Source organism: Amphibalanus amphitrite, unplaced genomic scaffold, assembly GCF_019059575.1.
Source record: "Amphibalanus amphitrite isolate SeventyFive unplaced genomic scaffold, NRLGWU_Aamphi_draft 000605F_arrow, whole genome shotgun sequence".
Lineage (NCBI taxonomy): Eukaryota > Metazoa > Arthropoda > Thecostraca > Balanomorpha > Balanidae > Amphibalanus > Amphibalanus amphitrite.
In genome coordinates, this window is record NW_024882099.1 from 34,032 (window position 1) to 59,419 (window position 25,388).

Sequence of the window (25,388 nt, forward strand, 5' to 3'; positions counted from 1 at the left end):
AAGTTTCGTTGCGATCGGCCGCTTTTTACGCGAATTACTCGCGAAAAACCAAGGGTTCCGTTCGAAGATTCAGGCCCTGTCGCGCTAGAATGGCATATCGGCCCACTGTGCAGCGGCCGGCGGGTGGCGCGGAGGCCCAGCGGCCGCCGGGTTAAAGGCATCTTTTTTTTTATAAATTTAGTCCGAATGGCTGAATGGGCGGATTTGAGGAATCAGAGCCCGCACTAAGCATAGCTTGTTGTGCTGACCCTGACCCCACCACCCGATCACGCAATTCCAGTTGTATGGCAGAATTTTGTCCGATCGTTTAACGTGCCCTCACGACTGGACACGGTCCCCTCCGCTCACTCACGTTACCTCAGGGGTAGCCAGTAACAGTTGGTAGCATTAGGCCAAATGGGCGCTCAAAAACTACTACCCCATAGGGTTTCCATGTTAAATCGACCTTTTTCAAGCGAGCCCCATACGTAAGCTAATAGATAAAGTGCCAATATTATTGTGGGGAAAGGTAGCCTCAACCTTCCTCTACAACCTTTCTATCTAGCGTTTTTCGATGCGGAGGCCATAACAGGTCCAAAAAGCATTGGGCGCTGCCCGAGGTACCAAAAGCCCCTCCATGAGAGCACAAGTTTCTGCGCATGCGCACAATGCCTCAACCCTGTACTAGCGTAAATTAGTCATACTGCTCACGGACTCGCTCAGCCAATCAGCATCCACGATTACATTCATAGATGTCGCTAGCATCACGTAAATCCTGCTTGCGAACACACTTCAAGAATGAAACAGCTGCGCCATTTCTGCCTTCCATTGATTCCTTCCATCTTAGCACGGTGACTATAAATAATGGCATCTTAGTATCAACTATACGCTTTTCAACTAACTTTAGACTAAGTTTTAAACTATGGTTAGTATGTTATTTCTGGTACATATAATTTAAAAATAACTGCTTTATGAATTTGGCTTTACTCTTCAGAATGGAATACTCTATTTTCATGGGTGTAGAAACGTTTTCAAAGTTGGTGTGGAGTTTACAGCCATTCTCGAAAACTACCCTCCATTTTTTGTCGACCCCAAAATCTCATCGGATCTACATCGATCTCAGGGGGTACCTACTCGGTCGGAAGTTGGGGGAGGCAAACTGCCCCGCTTGTCCCCCCCCCCTCCGTGGCGACGCTTATGGTGTTGAAAGTCTTCACTGGCTAGAAGAGCTATGGAGAAGGTGTGAGCAATCACTAGAACAGACCCTATCATGCTCAAGCTCGGGTGGAAACGCCAATCAGCTCGTTTATCGCCTTGCCAATCACCTCATAGACCGGGAACAGGGGGGAGCGAGGGCGATTGCCCCCAGCTTAAGAGCCGAGGGGGTGACGTCTCCCAACATTCATGCGGCGAGGAAAGATCTTTCCTCTTTTTGATGATGACTACACCGAATAGTAAGCAGAAAACTGAAGTAGTCGAATTTCGACTCGAAGAGAAGGTCCGTCATTGGAACAAAGCGTAAATACCGCTCAGTGTTCGGCCTTAAGAAGACCCTATCATCTTGTCCTATCTACGAACTCATTCATAGTTTCGTCGCAACCGGGAAAACGCCAGAAAAAGTTTAATATGCGCACGGCGTAATGTGCGTACAAGGCATGCATACTTGGCTCCGTGTCCTTCGAGGTCCTGAAAACGACAGCGGAATCTGCGGAAATTCGGTAACGATTAACCAAGAGAGGTGGCCGAGGATCCTCCGACCTCCAGTGATTCTTCCGCTCGCCGCAGCGCAGCTGTGCCGACACCATTAACCATGGCAGTGGTTTCAGCAGGATGGAGACCATCCTTGCACCGTCCTGAAGACCATGCATGTTGTCTCAGAGAGTGGATGTGAGAAGTTTTCCTTGCATATTATATCAAAATTTGGACCGCATTTGGATTGAGAAGGGCTAAAATTAGTCTGGGCCTAGCATAGGCTAACTTTTATTACATGACAAAAGCAGCATATTCGGAAACCGTGAATGGGTATATAGGGCCTTGCGTGAATGCTTGTCTTGTGTCTACCAGCAGCAGATTCGCGAGTATCAATCCACTGCTAGATTGACGAACGTGCACGTTTCTGTAATATTTAGACACCAATCCAATATCTTCTAAATAAAAATTATTCACTTTTAATATAACAAAAAGGTAAGTAAATAAAGTCGAAATGAAGCCACTGCCAGCTTTTACCCAAAAAAATACAAAATACCAAATGCATGAAAATGGTCTTTTCCTGACGAAGGAAAAACTTCGGCGGGAACAACAAATCAGGTATCACTGCGCTATTGCAACGATTATGGCGCAGCCGACGTATACACGTGTGCTTCAGCCTTCAAGTCAACAATACATCATTCTTATTTTTAGAAGAATCTGGTTCATGAGTCCATAGTTGTATATCGTAGAAGCAAAGCACATGGCACATGGTAATTGTGCCCTCCTGACTGTGAGATTTGCTAAAAAAAATTGCTACCTTACTCATTCCCCACAACTCGTCGAATACTACAGTTTGTCAGGCTGGGGTTGACACCAGAGCTGGTAAAAAAAACAGCATCTTGAGGCATAACTCTTTTACAAATAAGAACCAGAGCAGTTGGACAATGATAAAGGCTTGAGCAATAATAATTTTCATCATCCATATTGTGTAACTGTGATATCTAGTGGGTGCATGCTTCCATTAAATGCTTCATACAGCTCTTGCTTACTGCTGATTAAACAATGACATGCTCTTTGGATATTTTTTTTCTGAAACTAAATATTTTTTTTTTCTGTAAACTTGCAGGTTTTGGGGTGTTTCTGCCAGTGAGAGGTGCATTTTTCGGCTCAGTGGGTGCTCGAGCACTCCCATACCCCCACCCCAATTATCCGCCTTTGTGGACTATGGAGAACCCATACTGATTTCTTCTGGCCTTTAATCATATCTTGCTTTTTTACTTTACGAAAAGTGCATGAGAAGTGGTGGTCCACATCACTTAAAGTTGGTGTGGAAAATCCACACCAACTTTCAAGTTGGTGTGGAGCTCTCCACACCAACCACATACGAAGTTACGCCCATGTCTATTTTTTCTATATGCAAAAAATATATCACCTACCCTGTTACTTGTCCAGGTAAAATGGTCGCTTTCCGCGTCGTTGGTGTACCCGTTGTTCTATATACCCTGCGTTACCTGGCTTCTGTGCGGCCCCTGCCACAGACACGCACGCCATTACACGTAGGAGCTAAATGTGGCCGCCCGCACCTGGGCTTGAACCGGGCTCTCACTTCCGGCTAAGCGTCGAATTCCGGCACTTTTATCCACTCGGCCACGGAGAGGACAAAACCGTAATCGGCGTAATCGGCGACTCGATGGTGCGCCGCGCTGACCTGCGCCCGGCTTCTGCTGACTACCGGGTGGAGACGTGGGTCCCTCGTGGCAAAACTGGCACGCCTGCATTCCCGTGCTGGAGGGAAGGGCCCGCGTCTGGGAACAGCAGTGCCTCAACGACGGCATGATCCCTTGGCTAATTGTGATCTGGCTAGGGGGTAGTGATGTGTACCCGAGGGCCTCCCTAGTCCCTACCCCGGCCACTGACATCGGGGGCGCTGGAGACCATTGGCGACACACTCCGAGCCATCGGCACCCGGGCTATGGATGGATTGTTTTGTTAGGCCCTGTCCCGCGCCCGTCGCGCGACGCCAGCGATTGCTGGGAGGACACGGCCGCTTTTCAGCTGGATCGCGCCCTCTGCACGGTGGCCCGTGAAAGATTGGGCGCAGGGGCGGCGACGTTTGTACAGTGTGGGCGCGCCGTATGTAGGCGCGTCTATGAGGCTAGACGGAGGAGGGCCTACAAGACGGACAGAGAGTTGTCCGAAGAGGATCTCGTACACCTAAACGCCGCGGGATACGCCCAGGTGGCCGGCCGTATGCCGGAGGGGCTGGAGGTGGGAGCGGCGCGGGAGTGACAGTGAGGCGCATGGCAGCGATGACATGTGTATCGTGTATATAGTTGGATGATGTGAGTGTATGCTTCGGGGAGGGGAGGGGTGTTGGGAATATATACCGGGTGGCCCAAAAAAAAAACGTTCCGAACTTTGGAGGCCTATATCTCAAATTTGAGTACAAATAACGAGCCAAAATTTTCATCAAGTTTGCGTCACTTCTTTGCGCATTGGTATGCCAAATTATAACACTTTCAAGCCATCATTTTCAAGCCAGCAATCTTATGTTGAATTAAGTAAGACGTTTTTGCTTTTTTTGCCGTTGTTGAACGGTAGTAATGATTGGCTTTAGACCACTGAACTCTAATATATACTGGAAGGAGCATTGGTGACTTGTTTTTGTCTATCGATTTCCGCCATGTTGTGTATACCAGAAATATAAATTGCATGTACGGTAGCAGAGGTGCAGTTTAGTGAGAGGTACACTACTCAAAAGTGCTGCTGCTTCATGCTTGCAGTTTGATTGCAGTGATCAACTTTTCAAGACTTTGGTATACACAACATGGCGGAAATCGTTAGACATTCTGGCCCATATATGGCCAAGGCGAGTGCCTCCCCCTGCTTTAGACGTACCATGTTAGAAAAAAAATTATAAAAATAGAGCACGTGAATGATACCAGCACGTGTGCTGTTATTTTAAATATTTTTGTCCCACTTATATGCCAAATATTCAAATGCTAAGCCAAAATTGCGTTAATGGATGTCATTCGTTTCAACACAAGTCCTGTTTCGAAGAGAAGGAGCGGCACGGTGCATGGGCTACTGCTGATCGCCCTTCCTTCAAGAAGATCAAATAGTAAATCGACCGAATAAGGAAAAAAGCTAGAGGGAATGTGTCACCCTGAGGCCTGAACCATCGATGAGGCTAGAACTGCCAGCAGCAGTCATGGCTGCAGGCCGTGGTGCCGAGATGGAAGTGGCCCGTTCACTCACATTTTTAGTAAACATCTGAGCAAAAAAGTGATTTTTACATGGCATGCTAGAAACACGAACCGTTTAAAAGTAATCGACCGAATAACATAAAAATCATACCATTTCCTGAAAATATATGCCGCATTGACTATTGGAAGTTTCAATGTTGCATCTTTATCACTTTCTGAGAAATATTGATTTAAAATTGGGAACGTTTTTTCTGGGCCACCCGGTATATGTTACAGGCGCCAGTGCCGAAGGCACACGTGATAATGGTGGTGTGTCGATAATTGTCATTAAAGGGACCCTCCCACCTTCAAAAAAAGTTAATGAATTGGCATGAAAGTGATGTCGCTCGGTTGAGAAAGAGCGAAAACGAATATCTACCAAATTTCATTGAAAAATATTCACCGGTTTTCAAGATATTAGACTTTTACTTTTGTTTACTTTTTGGGATCTCCGCTGTTCCTGGCGACTTTATTTGAAAGTGCGGCACTTGTTGCGCGCAAAGCGGCATATACTACCGCGTGCTACCAAACATTTTAGTAAAAATTTAAAATCGTTAGGTCTGCGCTGACGTCACAAATTCTAAGGGGGCATTTCAATGCATTAGCCCCTTAGAATCCGAAAACTGCAAGTTTGAAATTCCATGTCTCCGAATCAAAGCATTTTTCGATGTTGTGAGTGCCCAAACCGGTATTTTCAGGCCATGGCCACCAATTTGACTATCTCAACTCAAAACTAATGTTAAGGTGGGATGGTCACTTTAAGTCGACGAGTAACGTGTTTTGTATCTGTGTGGCAGTCAGGCGGTGCGCTTGACAACGAATGGTAAGCTGGAGTGTATTGGAGCAGAGTACAAGGACGTGTGCACGATTTCTAACACATGGCTCAACGTCATGCTCTGCACGTGCTTGCTTGACGGCAGGTGGCGCATTCCACGATAGATCGTACCAGGCCCGTCACACTCATCTCTCAGATTTTAATGAAAATCGGTCCGAATGGTAATCATAGGCCCCAAAGACGCCTGGCAATATATCAGACTTCTCAGATCAAAACTTTTTGAGTTATATTGCATTACATTTTTTTAACTTCGGTTTGTAACGGTGAGTTTGATGGCCTATAACTCAAGAACGGGTTAAGCAACCAACAAAAAGTAAACAACACTAAGCTTGCGATGAATAAAAAATTAATATTACTATTCAAACATTCCAAAGAAAAAATTTCCTTGTTGAGCAAAAACTTTAATCTTCTTTCATTTGCCTTTAATGACTTTTGGGACCAAAATTTTTCACATTTTTATTTTTTCAAAAAAAAACTTCATGTCATTGCAAATCGACATGGAAAAAATTAGAAAGGTGTTCTTTCTATAAGCTCCTCATTTTCCCGCAAACAAAAAGGGTTTCGGAGGGGTTGATACGACCCCAGCACGCAGTTTCGCTTCTAATAGAGCTAGAGCCTCGCGGAAAAAACGAGCGTGTGTGCCGTTACAAGTCACAGCGATTGGTACCCGATTTTAAGGTCTCAGGTTAACCCGCGCCCTGGTGGGGTCTGTTTATAACGCGACCTGGTGGGGGGGGGGCTATTTTTTGCCCCCCTCGTATCTCCGAAACTACTAGACGGATCCGCAAAATTCAAACGGCGTTCGTAAGGCCTGTCAAATTTGTCGAGGGAAACCAAATTTCATTGACCTCGGGGTCACCGATGACGTCACAGGTCAGGTCAAAGATGAAATGTTTCACCGTTCACGGGTCTTCTAGGGAATGCGCTATAACACCGAGGAAAACGCATTTTGTCGAGAATCAGCGATAGGGCGTCAGTTGCCTAGTAGATATGTTGCTGTTAGAGGTCACTGACAACACCAGGTCACGTCACAGGTCAGGTCACCAAGGGTCACAGGTCAGGTCACATGAGCCCAACTTTACTAAGGTTGTGTGATGCATGTTTTATGGCCAATTTTTCATTTCCAACTCCATGGTGTTGGTTATAAGACTATCAGGTACGGCTTACGTCACTTTCTGGTGAAGTTCAGGTCAAGGTCAAGTCAAGGTCAGGCCAAAAAAGGTCAAATTTTAAAGTTGATAGTTTTGCATAAAATGGGTATTGATTCGATGCAGCTCGTCACGGGGAGTCTAATGGTGGTCTTTGTTTTGCGCTACGGGGTCTAGAATTGCTAAAAATTGAGTTTGAAAATTTGACGTCATCAATTTTGAACAGTTTTTTCGCTTAACTTCGCCAAAAAAAGAGGTATCAATCTCAAATTTGGTATGTGGAAGGAAGGTGGTAAGAACTATCACATATATTCCGGTTTTTGCGAAATTCAAAAAACGTTTTAGATTTTTCGATTATAATATAAAAAAATTATTTTTGGGGTCAAAATCCAAAAATTTCAAAAATCCGAGATAGCAATGTTGTAGCCCTGTCAATGCTACAGCTTTTATGTCCTTATCATTTTTCTGTATTTGCAAAGCTATAGGCCTGACAGCTCTTCCCGTGAAACCCTTTTTTGGGTCGAAAACGGCAGAACATGACGTCACTCTGACGTCATTTCCGGCCAACCTATCATAGCCTTTGGAAAAAATTTTTGGTCACCATATGTAAAATTGATGTCCGGGAGGGTACTGAAAGTTTGGTGACGATTGGCGCAGCGGTTCTGCAGATATATCGAAAAGTCTGGAGGGGGGGGGGGGGGGGGCAAAAAATAGCCCCCCCCACCAGGTCGCGGGTTAACCGGTGGCGTCTGAGGTCAGGTCAAGTGACTGAAATTACGGGTTCGGTTTTTAGTAAATAACTTTGCAAAAAATGGCCGCAGAGCCGCAATTTTGGCATCATTGTGTTCGCCTAGCTCAGGTGCATCGAACGGTATACTTTTTGCTAGGGTGAGGTCAACTTAAGTAGTTGACCTCGGGTCAAGGTCAGGTCAGAGCCCCTCAGGTCACGAAGCTGGGCAAAGGGTAGGGTAGGGTGGGGTAATTTGAACATGTGGGGCAATTTGAACATAGTGTGAATAACACAAAATTACGGAAAATCCATAAGTGGCATGACAATAAGACCAATGAGAGAAATTATCGTAACTAAAAGGGCTATCATATGAACGGGGTTTAAAGTTTCAGGGAATGAAGATGTTGACGCACAGTGTAAAAAATCAATTTCGCAAGGATAAACGCGTAACAACACGTCATTGCAACTTCATTGCAGCGCAAAGTCGTGCATTGCTAGCGCCTAATACGCAACGGCTTTTGTTGTACAATGACCTAATCAGTGCCTTCAATCCAAGAAATTTGCTTTTGAACCCTGTTTTTAAAAATTGCAAAATAACTTTTTGCGTGGGGTAATTTGAACATAGTGTGAGAATTTCAATGAAGACAGGGATAGCTCCGAAAAAACAGCGCTCCCAGTTTTTTTTTGCCAATATTTTTGACCCAAAGCAGTAGCAGATAAGTGATGCCAGTTTTATAAAATTTACGTCTAATATCCGTCTAATGTCTGGCATTTTCGTTGATTTTCCGTCCAAAAATGTTAAAGTCAACTATTTGTCCAAATATGTCCGAAAATTATGCAGCTATCAACACTCAAAACCGTCATTTATATTGCTTATCATGTAATTTTACCAGCCGAAAAGTGTTCATTATATTGAGAGCTTAACAAGCTTTCCATTCGCCAATCAATGTTACGCACGATTACTTGATAAAAATGCTTAAGTGTGGCAGGCCATCGTCCAACGTTGTCCAGACTTCTATACCTTTGTGCAATCAATTCTGAATTAGACATTATAAAGAATCGGAACTCCGAATGTCCAGGTTCCGATTGGCACCACTATAACAGATGAAGTAAGGTTTGGTAGAGTTCTTATCGAACGGAGATGATAGACGTTCTGTTAATTGAAGAGAGGCGAATTCTGTCAACTGACCGGTGTGCAGCGTGCAGATATTGATACTCTGCAACTCTTATTTTTGTTGTTGTGTTGATTTTTCAAATGATGCTATTTTTAGAATTGCTCTGCCTATTTGTTTATGCGTCAAACAACATCGGTGCTGGCGAGACTATCTTTTTTATGGCAGGTAAAGACAGTATGTTCAAATTACCCCACGGTTGGGCAATTTGAACACACCGTGACTTGGTGGAGAAGTGATGCTATGCTATTCAAGGTATGCTCGGCTCGTCCAAAAATGAGGCTTGCATGGTGAAAGCAAGTGACACATGCGCTACTGAAACAGTTTTCCTTCATCCAGGGTTGAGCTGGAATTTGGTACAACGGAGAAGACGTAAAAATATGTTCAAAATACCCCACACTACCCTATCATATGGCATATCATTCGATTCGGAAGGTCTTCCTTAGTCCATTGATGGCTTTCCCGACTCTCTAGCTCCATTGAGTCGGGAGTTATTGACGAAAAACTCGTACGAACCTAATGACGTCATAAATGACGTCACGCAAGGTTAACAATGCAAAAGTGAAGCATTGGACTTCGCAAGGAGTGCATGAAATCATGATACCATGTACGTGAGGTAGTTTTAGATCATTCTCGGCGCCAAAATAACAGTTTTTATATTTCCCCATTGATTTATAATAGTGATGTCACGTGACCGACCTGACCTCATGTAACCTTTAAAAATTCCCAGATATACAAGTTGTGAGACCTCTGGAGGACACCATGTATGCGTCCTGTAACTTTCATCTCAGACAGCTATGGTCATTGGCGTCCAAAACAATGTCAGAACCAAACAGCCTTTTTCACCCTCGCGCTTATAGGAAAGAGGGTTGGATGAACCCTCTTTTCACTTTTTTCAGATGACTCAGACTTCAATTGAAATTTCAGTAACCCGTGATGTCACTAGGCAGCTTTACCACGCCATTTGTAAGCTCCCCTCCCGAAATCACTATTCGAAACCGTTATCGTGACGTAAAATAAATACATTTATAGAAAGAACACCTTCCTAATTTTTTGCATACTTCTTAACAATAAGCCAAATATTTTTTTAAAGAAATAAAAATTCAAAAAAAAATTGGTCCCAGAGTCAAAAAAATACAAAAAAAAGAAAACTCGATATGTCATATATCAAAAATAGCGTATTTTTCGAAATTTCAAAAATACATATTAATCTCTGTTTCATTGCAAGTTCAATGTTATATAACATTTGGCATTTGAATAATCCGTCTTAGAGTTACAGCCCGCCAAACTTAGCGCTGCAGAGCAAGATCCAAAAAATGTTATACACCATACCTCAAAAATTACTCATCTGATAAGCCTGAAATTGTTACAGGTGGATTCAGAGCCCCTGATTACCCCTGAGACCAATTCTAGTCAAATTCCGAGAGATGAGGGTGTCAAATTGGAAAAAAAAAATGGTACGATCTATCGTGCAATGCCCCAGGTACTGCGCTCGTTGAACTTTCGAAAGCAGTGGTTGTCGAAAAAAAAAACATTCCTGTTTTGGACGAACGTTTTCAGCGAAAGAAGCAGAAGACGGTGGATTCACCTGAACCTGTTTTAAATTCCGCATGCTATGTACTTAGCATATTTTGTATTTTCCATGCAAGGCTTTGGAATGCGCAAAGGATCCTTCCAGACAAAATAAAAACATCCACTATGAACTTATTATCATGAAATGGATTTTGAGAGAAACGTCCGGAGTCGGAGCTGGAGTCGGAGTCGGAGCCGATTTTTAAAACCATAGTCGGAGTCGGAATCAGAGTCACCAAAAAAATCATCGACTCCGCAGCACTGCTCGTAACCATGTGTGACAACCAGTAAAACGCCCTAAGGGCGAAGAACGAGCGAGCGAGATAGTGAACTCTGCACGTGCGGAAGGGCGAGAGGGTACTTCCAACGGGCTTGTGCAAAGCACCCTTCTAACCGGTCGCTAGCGGTGTGCCAAATTTGGACGCAATCGGCCCAGCCGCTCCTGAGATCTGGAAGCGGCATTCTGCACGTGCGCACGTGCAAACGGGGTCCAAACTGACTTTTGCACGGCATCCTACTAACCGGTCCCCAACCGTGTACCTACCAAATTTGAGCGCAATCGGCCCAGCCGTTCTCGAGATCTGGAGGCGCCCCCTGCACGTGCGCACGTGCAGTAGCACCCTAACCGCAACACGTGGGAATGCATTGCCTGGTGGGTGCCTACCTGTATACCAAGTTTCAGCGAAATCGCCCCAGTAATTACCGAGTTATTGAAATGGGAACAAATTTGGCACCTCTTCTTTTTTATTTTGCACGTGCAGTGGGGGTCACTCACATAGATCAAGAGTATCCGACCTTTGGTAGAAGGGATGCAGCTACCCTACAAAAATTACCGCTAGACAGTCGCCAAGCGGCTGCTGAGATATGAGCGTCTCAAAATCACTACTTTTTCAAAACAGCTTGAACACCCTTGACTTTTCACGTGCCACGTGCCACGACGGTCACTGAGATGTATCAAAGGTAGTCAATTACGGGGTAGAAGGGATGGGGCTACCCAGTGAAAAAGACCGCAAGCTAATCGGTCCAGCGGTTGCTGAGATATAAGACTCTCAAAAGCGTTACAGGCCGGGCCGGGCCGCGAGTTTCCTAAGTGTGGAACTGCCCATACCTAAGGTCTATAATTGGCGCAAGCTTCGCCGAGATGACGTTACAGGCTGTGACGTCATGGCTCACAGTCGGCTGACCAATCGCTGCACGATTATAGGCTAGCGGCGCGCGGCACTAGCGCCCCTGGTGTTATTATGGGAAGTTGAGCAATTACATTAAAATCTAATGCATAGCTTGTGTTGGGAACAATTATGTATTGCTAAGGCGTCAATGTCTCACAAATTAATTCGTCCATGCTCCTCAAATTTTGCAAAGTGACCTTATATTATGCGTCATAAGGTACTACACTACGCTTCAAACAATCAACACAAAGCACCAGCCAGGCACTGTTACAAGTAGCGAGCAGTTAAGTGGCGGCAGGTGGCGCTACCATCTCCAGCATCGGTCCAGATGGCGTCACTCACTATCCGCACTATAGTTCCGCACTACCTGCTAATAAAATAAATAATAAGTCCGCTAATAAATCTGCTAATAATCTCGCTAATAAATCTGCTAATAATAAATTCGCACTACCTGCTAATTTATGTCCTATTGGTGTCAAACATCATTCAACGCCGATAGGCAGTATCACCAGCCGTAATACTGAAGACATTTGCTCAATGCTGAAGCGAAACGCAGTGCACAAACCATAGCGTCAAAACTCAAGCACCTCGTAGGAGATATGCTTCCAAGGTGGGCGAATGCACGAACGATAACTGAAATAACACCGGCTATATATTCACGTAGAACAAAACAAGTTACTTTTTCTCTAGCTAGGGAACTCGCTAAAATTAAGACTGACTAAATATTTACGCAGGATAACTGGCTCCGCCTCTTCGCCAACTTAAGGACCCGCCAATCCATGCACCTAGCCGCCAGCGCCGAGTGATGACGTCACTCGAACGGGCGACGGTATGAATAGTTCCACACTTAGGAAACTCGCGGCCGGGCCGGGCCGGGCCGCTCATACTGAGATTTTCCGTTATATTCAAAAGACTTCGCTTCGCTCGCTGCGCTCGCTCGCTCGTAATCATGCTTGCTTATAAGGCTAGTATTCTTATTTTTCTCTTACTTCAAAAATGCTTGATAGATTTGAAAGAACGTATTGTGACATTGTCTTTTCAGCGGACGGATTTCTCACACCGAATGAGAATGTAATGCGCCACAGCCACTGCCAAAGGCCGCGGTCCACCTACCTCGCCGGTGATCGGTTTTGGTATCTTTGCGGTGGTCAAAGCTGATTCTTGTGAATAGGTGCTGGCCTGCCAGCGTCCGCTGAAGCTGCGCTGCTCCCAGAATGTTCCAGCTCCAGACTCGAAATTCTCGCACCAGTCGCCAGCCAGAGCTGAAGCCATCAGCAGCAGCAGCGCGGCGGCCGTTAGCAGACCACAGTGGTCATGTGCCCTGCAAGTCGAGAGACAAACTCGTGGGTAAGATTGCAGAACCAAGCTCCTAAACACTGTACAAGTGGTCCCCAAAGATCGTTGACGCATTTTCCATGTCAATGTTAGAGGGAGTGTCTGCGAGCTCGGTGGATCCGCCGATTTCCTAGAGGATCCACAGAATCCCTAGGGCCTCCGCGAACGAACGCCAAGCGGATTCGCGGATAAACGGGACGGGGTCCGCGGATGAACAAGACTCTCCAGGATAACCGCGAACTCCCTGAAGAGTTGCCGAGATCTGCGAATCACCCGGGGATTCATTCTAGTGAGCCCGCATATTTCCTATTGTAGCGCGTAGTGCGCTTACGTCATGTGCCTACCTCGCCAGGTCGCCACTAGAGGCGCTTGTGTTGAAATACACTCAGTTGACCGCTACATCCGGTGGCAGCGGGTGGGCCGCTCCGCAGTCTGAGCCCCACACCATGGATAGTGAAAGTGATACAAGAGTGCAAGTGCTCGTGCCGCCGCAGCCTAAAACAGTCCGCAGTGACATCCGTCCGCAGTGACGGATGTCACTGCGGACGGAAGGTCACACTGCCCACCTGTCCCGGTTCAGACATTAGTTAATTCCTATAATATAGACATCATTCTATAGAGAAACTCGTGTTTAGTAACAATACTGTGTCATGCAGTTAATCTGACGAATAATTTCCAGCTATAACTAACTTACCGTGATCTCGCCACGATTTCCAGTCGCGTTTGTTTTCAACATGCCAGCTGTCGTGAGAACCTGCAGTCAGCTGTTGCGAAACATCTACGCGGAAATATAGTACCCTTTTTTAGCCCAACACACTAGGGAAAATGTGGGGAATCGGGGTTTTGGGTGGGGGATGGGGGAATATTTTCACATGACGGTGATATTTGAAAAAAAATTGTTATGAACAACAATTCAACGTTTGCATTTAATGAGGTAGTGCTGGTCAAGTACTGGTAGGAAGTGCTGGTACTCTTTTTTTAGCCCAACACACTAGGGGAAGTGTAGGGAATCGGGGTTTTGGGTGGGGGAGGGGTGATTATTTTCAAAGACGGTGATATTTGAAAAGAAAATTGTAGCGTTCTGTGCTATGCGCTCGGCTTAGCGGCCGCGGCGTGGTGCGGCCCGCCAGACCGCACCCCGTTTGCGTGACGTCATCCGCCCTGAGGCGGTGCGCCCGGTCACCGGGCGCGGCCGGCTGCGCCCGGCCAGTCAGCTGTGGGCGTGCCTGAGCGCCGGGTTGTGAGGCCTGAGAGTTGGAGACGAGCTGAAAACAAGTTCAGCAAACATTACAAAAATATTTTTATTATAAACAACAATTAAACTTTTTGGTAGTACCGGTCAAGCACTGGGGTAGTGCTGGTAGAACTTATTTGATAATTAATTCATAGCCAGGCTAATCATTTTTAGGCTCACTCATTACTATAGCTATGATAATGATGATGAAGAAATATGCCTATAATTTTTATAAGGTTTCCAACAGTCATCAGCACTTTGTCGGCAGTTCCTTAGTATTTTTTTCGGGATTTTTCCAGCACCTTAAAATGGTTGCTTTTGTACTAAATTAGCTCAGTTCGCAGTTCGCACCATAAATGGTATTTCTGGTTATATTATGCTATTTTTTAATCACTTCGCACTACTTCAGTCTTCAATATTCCGTGGTAGGAAGAAAACAGTGGTAAAGGTTGTAGGCTATCGGATTTATAATGTCTGAATGTAACATTTTTGGAGGAAAATGGTATTTTAGCGCAACCTGTAAGGCTAAGTGTTGCCCCATGCTCGGAGCGAAGCAGTGCATTGCCGTAGGCAATGCCTCAGGAGAGATTACAGGCAATAGTAAATCAAATATTTTTAGGTTAAGTGGTTGAGTATCTGGCTTCAGGCCTTCGGCCTGAAGCCTGATGCATAACCACTTAACCTGAAAATATTTGGTTTACTATTGCCTGCAATCTATTCCTGCAAGTAACTTTCTTTATTCTCGGAAGGCAAAAATCAGTAGGTTAGGTTAGGTTAGGTTAGGTTAGGTTAGGTTAGGTTAGGTTAGGTTAGGTTAGGATCCTCGGCAGGCAAGAATCAGTATGTTAGGTTAGGTTAGGTTTCTTTATGCCTGGTAGGCAAAAATCAGTAGGTTAGGTTAGTTCTTCTGAATGCTTGAGACAAGGTGTTAGTATCACTGATGTTAGTTGTCGGACTTTCGTCCCCGTCTTGAGTTGAGATGTTAGTTTCACAACGTTTCGGCCAGTTACTTCTCCGGCCGTCGTCAGGTGTTCTTTGGCCCTTAGAAGGACCTGGATGTTGGTGGCGTTACGCAGTACGCGTCATACCGTTCGAAAGCTCATGTAGTCAGCGGGAATCGGACTCGGGTTTCCCCGGTGATAGTCCACGGTTCTAACCACTCCACTATCCAGGCAGACATCGTTATGGAGCTGGAAACTTGGTGTCATTATCCCCCAGATGTTTTTTGTGATTTCCTTAGTAGTGGGAGCCATATTGGGCTGATGTCAACGCTTGGCTTGCTGATGGGGTTGCTGGCCAGCGCCATGTGTGCGGCTTCCTTGATCTTTCTGATTTTCCAGTGTGGCTCCTTGTCGATGATGGTGGTATCATCCCAAGCAGGTCTGTGATCTCCTTCAGACCATGCATACTCCGCCACACCGGATTTCAGTGTTTCGCCTCGGATGGTAGCCTTCCTGTGTTCTTCGAGCCTGACCGCCAGTGGGCGGCCAGTCTCGCCCTTGTATGACCTGCCGCAGCTGCACGGGATGTCGTATATGCAGTTCTTTGTTTTCTCCTTGGTGGTTGGCGGTCTGACCTTTGTGAGTGACCTGCGGAGGGTGGTGGTACTTCTGAACACCGTCCTGATGTTGTATGCTCCGCAGATTCGCCTAAGCTTCTCTGACAGTCCTCTGTTGTATGGGAGGGATACTGTCGCGATGGGCTTATCCCTTGGTTGTTGTTGGGATGCTTCCTTGGGTTTGTGTTTCATGAAGCTCGTTGGGTATCCGCTTCTCCTGAAGGTGCTGGTAAGGCGTGACATTTCCATCTTTCTGGCTGCTTCGTCTCCACAGATGTTGGTGGCTCGGGTCTGCAGGCATCTGACGATACCTTTCTTGACTGTGTCTGGGTGGTGTGACTTGAAGTTGAGGTAGCGGTCGGTCGCTGTTGGTTTGCGGTAGACCGATGTTCTGAATGCTTCCTCAGATTTCTCCACTTGGACGTCAAGGAATGGTAGTTTGTTGTCGACTTCTGTTTCCATTGTGAATTGGATGGAGGGTCGGAGGCTGTTGAGGTGGTCTAGGAACGGTGTTATGTCCTCGCAATGGTCCCACAGGACGAATGTGTCGTCGACATATCGCAGCCACAGGGATGGTTTCAGTGGTGCTGTTTGTAAGGCCAGTTCCTCGACGTGTTCCATGTAGATGTTGGCGATCACCGGTGACAGGGGTGATCCCATGGCCATTCCTTCAGTTTGTTGGTAGTAGTCATCGCCCAGTTGGAAGGCGGTGGTGGTGACACAGAATGTCAGGAGTTCCATGATGTCATCAGTCGGGATTGTCGTTCTTCCGGGCAGTGTATCGTCGCTCTCCAGTCTTGTCCTCACTATGCTCAGAGCTTCGGTAGTGGGCACATTGGTGAACAGACTCACCACATCGAAGCTTACCATTTGCATGTTCGGCGAAGGTCGCATGGCCTGAACCAGTGAGACGAAGTGGGCTGAGTTCTTGACATATGTAGGTGTTTTGCCACTCAGTGGGTTGATGATCTTGACGAAGAACTGGCTCAGAGGATGGCAGGCTGAGCCACGGTAGCTTACTATTGGTCTTAGCGGTACATTGGTCTTGTGTACCTTTGGCAGCCCGTACATGTGTGGAAGTTTGCTGTGATGTTGGCTCAGCTTTCTGTACTGGGCGTCCGTGAGTTGTTCCTTGTCCTTGTTCTTCTTAAGGAGCTTTGTTAGTTTGCGTTCACAGGCCGGGGTTGGGTCTTTCTTCAGTTTGGTGTACGATCCATCTGTCACAATGCTGTTCATCTTGTGGTCGTATTCCTTCTTGTCCATGACAACGGTGGTGTTTCCTTTGTCTGCTGGAAGTATGACATACTTCAAGACATACTTCCTCGTCAAGATCAGCAACCCACTGAGTGGCAAAACACCTACATATGTCAAGAACTCAGCCCACTTCGTCTCACTGGTTCAGGCCATGCGACCTTCGCCGAACATGCAAATGGTAAGCTTCGATGTGGTGAGTCTGTTCACCAATGTGCCCACTACCGAAGCTCTGAGCATAGTGAGGACAAGACTGGAGAGCGACGATACACTGTATGTATGTATGTATGTATGTATTACATTTGCAGGGCAGTCCACAATCAGTCGTGGCTTTTATTGCCCCAAGTCAATAAAAACAATCACACAGCTCACAGCCCGGACCAAATCCCACGACCCATACGCACGGACGGTCTCACAAGGTCAAAACATGGGCTCTCACTGCTCGGACGAAACGCTGGTGAGACAGCTCGGTGGTTCCGGCAGGCAGCGAGTTGTAGAGGTCTGGCGCTCTATAGGCGAAGCGACGCCTCCCGGCCTCTGTCCTCGGCCTGGGTAGACGGAAGAGGTGGTCCTGTCGCGTACTTCTCATGCGAGTGTCACAGCATCGGGTAAAGGAGTTAACCAGCGAGTCTGGTTCACCCCGCCGCAGCACCCTGTGCATCAGTTCCAACGTCTGAGCCTGTACCATCTGGCGAGGCGTCATCCAACGCAACTGCTCGCGGAGCCGGGAAACATGGTCGAATTTTCGACGGCCAAAAATCACCCTCAGCGCGAAATTGAGAATTTTGGTGAGTCTGTCAAAATTTCGCTGCGAACCATTTCCGTAAACAGTAAGACAATAGCTGATCCGCGACAGTACAAGTGCTGATACTAGCACTTTGATGACCCCTTCCGGAAGATAATGACGGCAGTGAGATAAGCCGACGAGCACACCGGCGTACTGCCGGCACAGCTCGGACACATGTGCTTCCCAGGTCAGGGCACCGTCGAAGACGACGCCCAGGTTTCTCACCTCTGCTTGGGGTTTCAAAGCTACTTCGCAAAAAGTTACTGATATGTTCGGAAGAGAGCGCAGAGTTTGTCGACTGCCAAAGATAGCAAGTTGGGTTTTGTTTGCATTAACTTTCAGCGAGTGAGAGCTAAACCAAGAGCTTAGTGAGTACAGTGAGCGTTCCATGCGAGAGGTGAGTCCCCCGACGTCATCTTTCGGACCGCTCACCAACAACTGGGTGTCATCCGCGTATTGAAACACTAGAGCTCCATCAGCGTGTAGAGATAAGTCATTGGCGAAAATAGTAAATAAGAGCGGACCTAAAACTGAACCTTGGAAGACACCCATGTCGTTGGCGAGCGGCCGAGACAGCACCCTGCATCCGGACCCATCGTTCAGGGACACGCTCTGTGTGTGTCCCCGAAGATAGGCGGCGAACCAGGAGATTTCAATGCCGTGCAAACTCAGTTTTCGCAGTAAAATATCGTGGTTGATGACGTCAAAACATTTGCTCAAGTCAATGAGGCACAGCATTGAAATCTCCCCCCTATCGGTGGCGGATAGGAGCTGGTCGGATACGGAAAGAAGTGCAGTTACCGTGGAGTGGTGAGGTCGAAAACCGTGCTGACTGGATGAAAGGAGGTGGTTGCTGGTGAGGTAGTTTTAGAGCTGTCGGTGAACGAGGCGCTCGACTACTTTGGTAATGACAGGAACAAGAGATATCGGACGGAAGTTAGTAGGGTCAGAGGGGTCACCGAATTTGTGAATGGGATTGACTAGGGAGTGTTTCCAGGGAGCTGGGATGTCGGAGTGTGTGATGCAGGAATTGATGATATGCAGGAGGGGATCACCGATAGCTGGGAAACCGATCTTCCGCATGCGGATACAAACACCATCGGCACCGGAGGCGGCCGAACTCCGCATGCTGAAGATCGTGTGTCCGAGCATCTCCCGGGTCACGGGGGAGAGCGCGAACGAACAGGCACCCACACGGGGTAAACGGGGTACCCGGAACTGCCCGGAAGAACGACAATCCCGACTGATGACATCATGGAACTCCTGACATTCTGTGTCACCACCACCGCCTTCCAACTGGGCGATGACTACAACCAACAAACTGAAGGAATGGCCATGGGATCACCCCTGTCACCGGTGATCGCCAACATCTACATGGAACACTTCGAGGAACTGGCCTTACAAACAGCACCACTGAAACCATCCCTGTGGCTGCGATATGTCGACGACACATTCGTCCTGTGGGACCATTGCGAGGACATAACACCGTTCCTAGACCACCTCAACAGCCTCCGACCCTCCATCCAATTCACAATGGAAACAGAAGTCGACAACAAACTACCATTCCTTGACGTCCAAGTGGAGAAATCTGAGGAAGCATTCAGAACATCGGTCTACCGCAAACCAACAGCGACCGACCGCTACCTCAACTTCAAGTCACACCACCCAGACACAGTCAAGAAAGGTATCGTCAGATGCCTGCAGACCCGAGCCACCAACATCTGTGGAGACGAAGCAGCCAGAAAGATGGAAATGTCACGCCTTACCAGCACCTTCAGGAGAAACGGATACCCAACGAGCTTCATGAAACACAAACCCAAGGAAGCATCCCAACAACAACCAAGGGATAAGCCCATCGCGACAGTATCCCTCCCATACAACAGAGGACTGTCAGAGAAGCTAAGGCGAATCTGCGGAGCATACAACATCAGGACGGTGTTCAGAAGTACCACCACCCTCCGCAGGTCACTCACAAAGGTCAGACCGCCAACCACCAAGGAGAAAACAAAGAACTGCATATACGACATCCCGTGCAGCTGCGGCAGGTCATACAAGGGCGAGACTGGCCGCCCACTGGCGGTCAGGCTCGAAGAACACAGGAAGGCTACCATCCGAGGCGAAACATTTACCGGGGTTACATGAGCAAGTAAATGCGTATCAGGAACGGATTTTCCTATTCGCTCACCATTGTAGTCCGTTTGTAATGCGTATTAACTCTGCTCATGTAACCCCGAGCACTGAAATCCGGTGTGGCGGAGCATGCATGGTCTGAAGGAGATCACAGACCTGCTTGGGATGATACCACCATCATCGACAAGGAGCCACACTGGAAAATCAGAAAGATCAAGGAAGCCGCACACATGGCGCTGGCCAGCAAACCCATCAGCAAGCCAAGCGTTGACATCAGCCCAATATGGCTCCCACTACAAAGGAAATCACAAAAACATCTGGGGGATAAATGACACCAAGTTTCCAGCTCCATAACGATGTCTGCCTGGATAGTGGAGTGGTTAGAACCGTGGACTATCACCGGGGAAACCCGAGCTCGATTCCCGCTGACTACAGGAGCTTTCGAACGGTATGACGCGTACGGCGCAACGCCACCAACATCCAGGCCCTTCTAAGGGCCAAAGAACACCTGACGACGGCCGGAGAAGTAACTGGCCGAAACGTTGTGAAACTAACATCTCAACTGAAGACGGGGACGAAAGTCCGACAACTAACATCAGTGATACTAACACCTCGTCTCAAACATTCAGAAGAATTACTTCTAAATATTCTGCCAACGGATGCCCAGCAACATTGAAAGGGGCAGAACCTATACAGACCTGTGACTTTTATCATTTACCAACATAGGTAGGGGGAGCTTCAACACAAGTTAAAGATGTATCATAATATCAATCTCTCCTTCTTTAGCCTGACAAATTCATAAAAATATAGGTAGGTAATAGGTTCCTTGCATTTTGTATTGTCACGTCCCTTTCAAATCAATCTTACTTAATCATTAGGAATGTAGGATAGCACCTTACACTTATTAAAGACAGACATCCAAGTATTCTTTCAGGCAATATCAAAAAACCAGAAATAAAACCTACAGGCTTCATAAAAATGGAAAAATTGAATTGGAGATTGGTATATGCTTTCGATTATCTGCACGGAGATAATCGAAAAACAGCAGGCGTTCAGAGACAGCAGAAATGCGGTGAAGAGAGCCCAATACAAGGCCTGCTCCGAGTACTTCGCCTTGTCCTACCGGAACCAGCGAGCCAAGACATGGACAGACATACGACGACACCTCATCGCCTCCAAGAGGCCCGAACCGAGAGCCGCTCCACTGCACCAGAGCGACCCCGCATGGGCCGAGCGGCTGAATAGGCACTTCGTGGCAGCGGGCGCAGAGGTCGCCGCTGCGTTGTCAGCCGTGCCGCAGGGGGCAGCACTATCACCTCGGCCTCCCCGTGTAGTCAGCAGCGCGTTCAAAGTGCAGTGTGTGACGTTGCCTGAACTGTCGGTGGCGCTCAGAGGAATGAGTAGTTCACGAGCCTGTGGGGAGGATGGAGTGACTGTTCAAATGCTAAGGGCAACCTTTCCCGTAATCGGTCCACACCTGTTACATGTCATAAACAGCTCGCTGCGGACCGGGGAGGTACCGGATAGGTGGAAGGAAGCTTGCGTAGTGCCAGTGTACAAAAAGGGTGATAGACGTGACCCAGGAAACTTGAGACCGATTTCTATTAACAGTGTGCCAGGCAAACTTTGCGAGAAGTGCGTGTGTAACCAACTGTCACCATACCTCGACCAGAATCACGTACTGTGCGAGAACCAGCATGGTTTTCGGATAGGACACTCGACGGAAACTGCATTGATCGACTCTATTAGTACTATTTTAGCTAACACAGAGGCTGGCCATGTAACTACTTTGCTAGCAGCTGATACATCTCGCGCCTTCGATAGTGTAGAACATGAGCGACTTTTAGTTAAATTGGGATGGTATGGTGTCTGTCACGCCAAACGCTCCGTTCCGAGACCAACGGGTAACTGTATTTCAGTCGAGAGCACCCGGCCGGCCGACCCTGGCCGGCCAGATGCCCCAGGCAAACAGGGGCGCGCCCAGGCACCAGGCAAACAGGGGCGCGTCCAGGCAACACAGGTTAACATTTCCTCCTCCAATGAAATGAAAAAGAAAACAACGACAAACAAAAACAACGACCAAACAACACTTCGGTATGTCTACAGACATTCTACACCGTTCGCTGCACCACTGGTTTCACGAACTTCAGATGCGTTCGCCGCGTGATTCCTGTACTAGGATCTAAGAGATCGACATGTCGCTTCCCCACCGTACCGACGACAATACATACAGACGACCACGGATCATGCATTTTTCGAGAAACACCGGGACGAAATCGAACATTTCTCACTCGGACCTGATCCCCTGGCTTCAAAATCGTCATCTTAGCATGGTGTCTCGTATCATAGTGTTTCTTTTGTGTCCTCTGAGATGCATCAACCGAGTCGTGAGCCGTCTTTAACGTTTGTGCCACTGTGCGCATTCTCTCCTGAACGAAATCATTGGAATACAGCGAAACCGGGCGAGTGATCATATCGGACAGGGGCGAATTCATGTGTCTCATGAAAAACAAGAAATATGGCGAATAATCGTGAGTTGAGGATACTTCATTGTTCAATGAAAATATGATGCTCGGCAAGTGACAAGTTACAAAAAGTTACAAAAAGTTACAAAAGTTACAAAAATCAACTAGCTTCTGACTCTTGAAATTCGAACCAGCGTCGGTCTCCAAACTCTTTGGCGGCCCAAACGTCAAGAACTGCGTACTGAGAGCATCTACAATGCCATCAGTTATGCCGGTGTCCCAAGGGTAATGCGTGAGGAAACCCGTAAACCTGTCAACGCAAGTCAACACCAGCGTTCTCCCCGACACTCGGCTGGCTGGCATGTGGACGATATCTACAACCAAAACTTCCCCCGGCGCCGCTGCCGACTGAGCCACCAGCGGGGGTACCGGCGGTCCCCTGTCATCTTTCCCGGCGCTGCACCGCTGACAGCTGTCCACGTAATTTTTACAATCACGTCCTAAACCCGGATACCAAATCGCGCGTAACAGCTTCTCATGCATCTTCTCGTATCCACAGTGGGCATGGTGTGAGACGTCGTGGTTCCGGTACATGAGTTCAAACCTTTTCGCCTGAGGCCAGACTATGGTTACGGGAGCGTCTGAGCCAGCCTGAAGGCAGAGAATGCCGTCACGCAAAAAGAAATGTTCAACTTTTTCCTTCTTCAACGCGGGAGGGCATAACTTTGGCCACTTCTGGTGTTTGAGTCGGTGAACGAGAGCCCGACATGTTTTGTCATGCTTCTGGTACCAGATTATTTCACTCTGGCTAGCAAGCGCATTTACGACATGATCCTTATCAGTGCGTTCGGCCACGCAACCCCGGGTGCCGGCCCCACCGCCAGGCGTGCCGACGACTGCATCGGCAGAGGGCTGCGCGTAGGCTGCCCCGGCCCCCGTGTCCACCGTCCCGGCTCGTGCTGCGGCCGCCCCAGCTTTCGCCCCGACCGTCCCGCCGGCCGTTTCAGATCGCGCGCCGGCCGCCTCAGCTCGCGCGTCGACCGTCCCGCCGGCCGTTTCAGATTGCGCGCCGGCCGCCTCAGCTCGCGCGTCGACCGTCCCGCCGGCCGTCTCAGATTGCGCGCCGGCCGCCTCAGCTCGCGCGTCAGTTTCCCTCTCAGGGATTCTGGAAATCATATCTACGTGCTGCATGTCTTTCGCTGCGCGGTGCTCCGTGGTGCATTTAAAATGACTCGCAAACACACGCCATCGCACGATACGGGTGTTTCCCTCGTCGGTATTACTCAGTATCTTAAGGGCGCTGCGACAGTCACAAACCTACGTAAATTCCGCTCCATCCAGGTACTTGTAGAACTTTTTTAGCCCCGTGATAAAACTAAATACCTCAAGCTCGTAAATGGTCCATTTCGACTGGCTCATACTGTACTTGCTGCCGTTGAATGCTATCACCTTTTCTACGCCGTTTTGGACTTGACATAGAATTTGACCGGAACCTACAGTGCTACTATCGGTATACAAAATAAACCTATCGTTATTTCCACGGGTGGGGTAGGCCAGCACACGATTTGAAAGAAGTTCGTCTCTTAGACAACTAAACGACTCATCTAAATCTCCATCCCAAAAGAATGCGTCTGCGTTTGCCAACGTTACTAATGGGGCTGAAATAGTGGAAAACTGTGGAATAAATTTCCGGAACCACGCGAAGAATCCGTAAAGACGCTTTGCCTCTTTCACGGAGGATGGAGGCTGCAGCTCTGCGATACAGCGGATCCGTTCCGGATCGATGGATACGCCATCTGGGGAAATCTGATGCCCAAGATATGACAGTTTGTTCATTCCAAAGCTGCACTTCTCGGGCGAAAGTTTCAGACCCGCCTTTCCCAGCCTATCCAGCACGGTGTGCAACAGCTTCAGATGGCTTTCGGCGTCTGGACTAGTGAGCAGTACGTCGTCGGCATAAATAGATACGCCTGGTACATTACCTAGAACGCGGTGCATCATGACATGTAAGAAGTAAGATGATTGGGCACAGCCCATCGGTACCCTCTGAGGGTAATATGTCTGGCCCAACGTGTGGAAGGCACAAATTCGGCTCGAGTTTTTGGAGAGTCGCATATTCCAGAACGCGTGTTTAATATCCAGTGATGACGCGATTTTCCAGCCGTGCAGCGAGTAGAGAAACTCATCGATACTCGGGAGAACAAATTTCTTTGGCAGAAGGCTCCTGTTTATCTCCCTCATATCCTGCACGATACGGAATTCCGACCGGTTTCCCTTCGCTACAAGTACGACCGGCGAATTCCACTCACACGGCTCACCCACCGCGATCACCCCGCTGGCCTGCAGCTTCCCCAGCTGATCACGGAGAGGCTGCTCTTTCGCCAGAGGTACCGGGTACGGCTTTGAAAACTTTGGCCTGGTCCCCGGCTCTAACTCTAGCTCAACGTCGCCTCCCTGATAGCATCCTATATCGGCATAACTGGTGGAAAAAACGTCGGGAAACGACTGCAGCAATGAACCAAGCTTTTCCCTAGCCGGACCGGCGAACTCACTCCCCACATTGAACTTGTCCAAAACCTCCTCCGATGACAGACCGAGAAACTGATTGTCACTGCTGGACACCGCATTTATCTCGTGTTCATCCTCGTCAGAGAACGCGACCGACTCGGTGACACCTGCGCCATCTAAAGGCTGCAGGTACAGGGACCCGCAGTTGCTTCTGTACACACTAGTATTTCAGCGTATTCTTTGCCTGTGACACCGTTGGAGGTGAACTGGGAAATGATTGTGTGCTTATTAACCCGCGCCCTGCTGGGGGTCCTGGATTTCCACGCCCTGCTGGGGGGGGGGTGTTTGAACACCCCCCCTTGTAACTCGGCTCCTGGGCCACGTAGCGATACGCGGAAGGCGGCGTTCGAAAGAGCGTAAAAAATAATGACGAAATCACTTCGGTCAATTTTTTGGTCCGGTCAAAGGTCAGGTCACCAGAGGTCATTGAAGGCAAAATTTCGCCGATTTCCAGGACGAATGTCGAAAATTTCCAAGAAGCCAACGCATAACTCGAGAACCAATAGAGCTACAGCGCCGCG

At 47.9% G+C, this 25,388-nt stretch overlaps 1 protein-coding gene across 1 annotated transcript in view; it reads right to left on the minus strand.

Annotated features, from left to right (window-relative positions):
- Window positions 1-25,388, minus strand: part of LOC122394683 — a 112,640-nt gene that overhangs the window by 16,341 nt on the left and 70,911 nt on the right. The window contains exon 2 of the mRNA XM_043391718.1: window positions 12,653-12,860. Within this exon, the coding sequence (XP_043247653.1) occupies window positions 12,653-12,860 (208 nt within the window). The remainder of the gene's footprint in view (window positions 1-12,652; window positions 12,861-25,388) is intronic.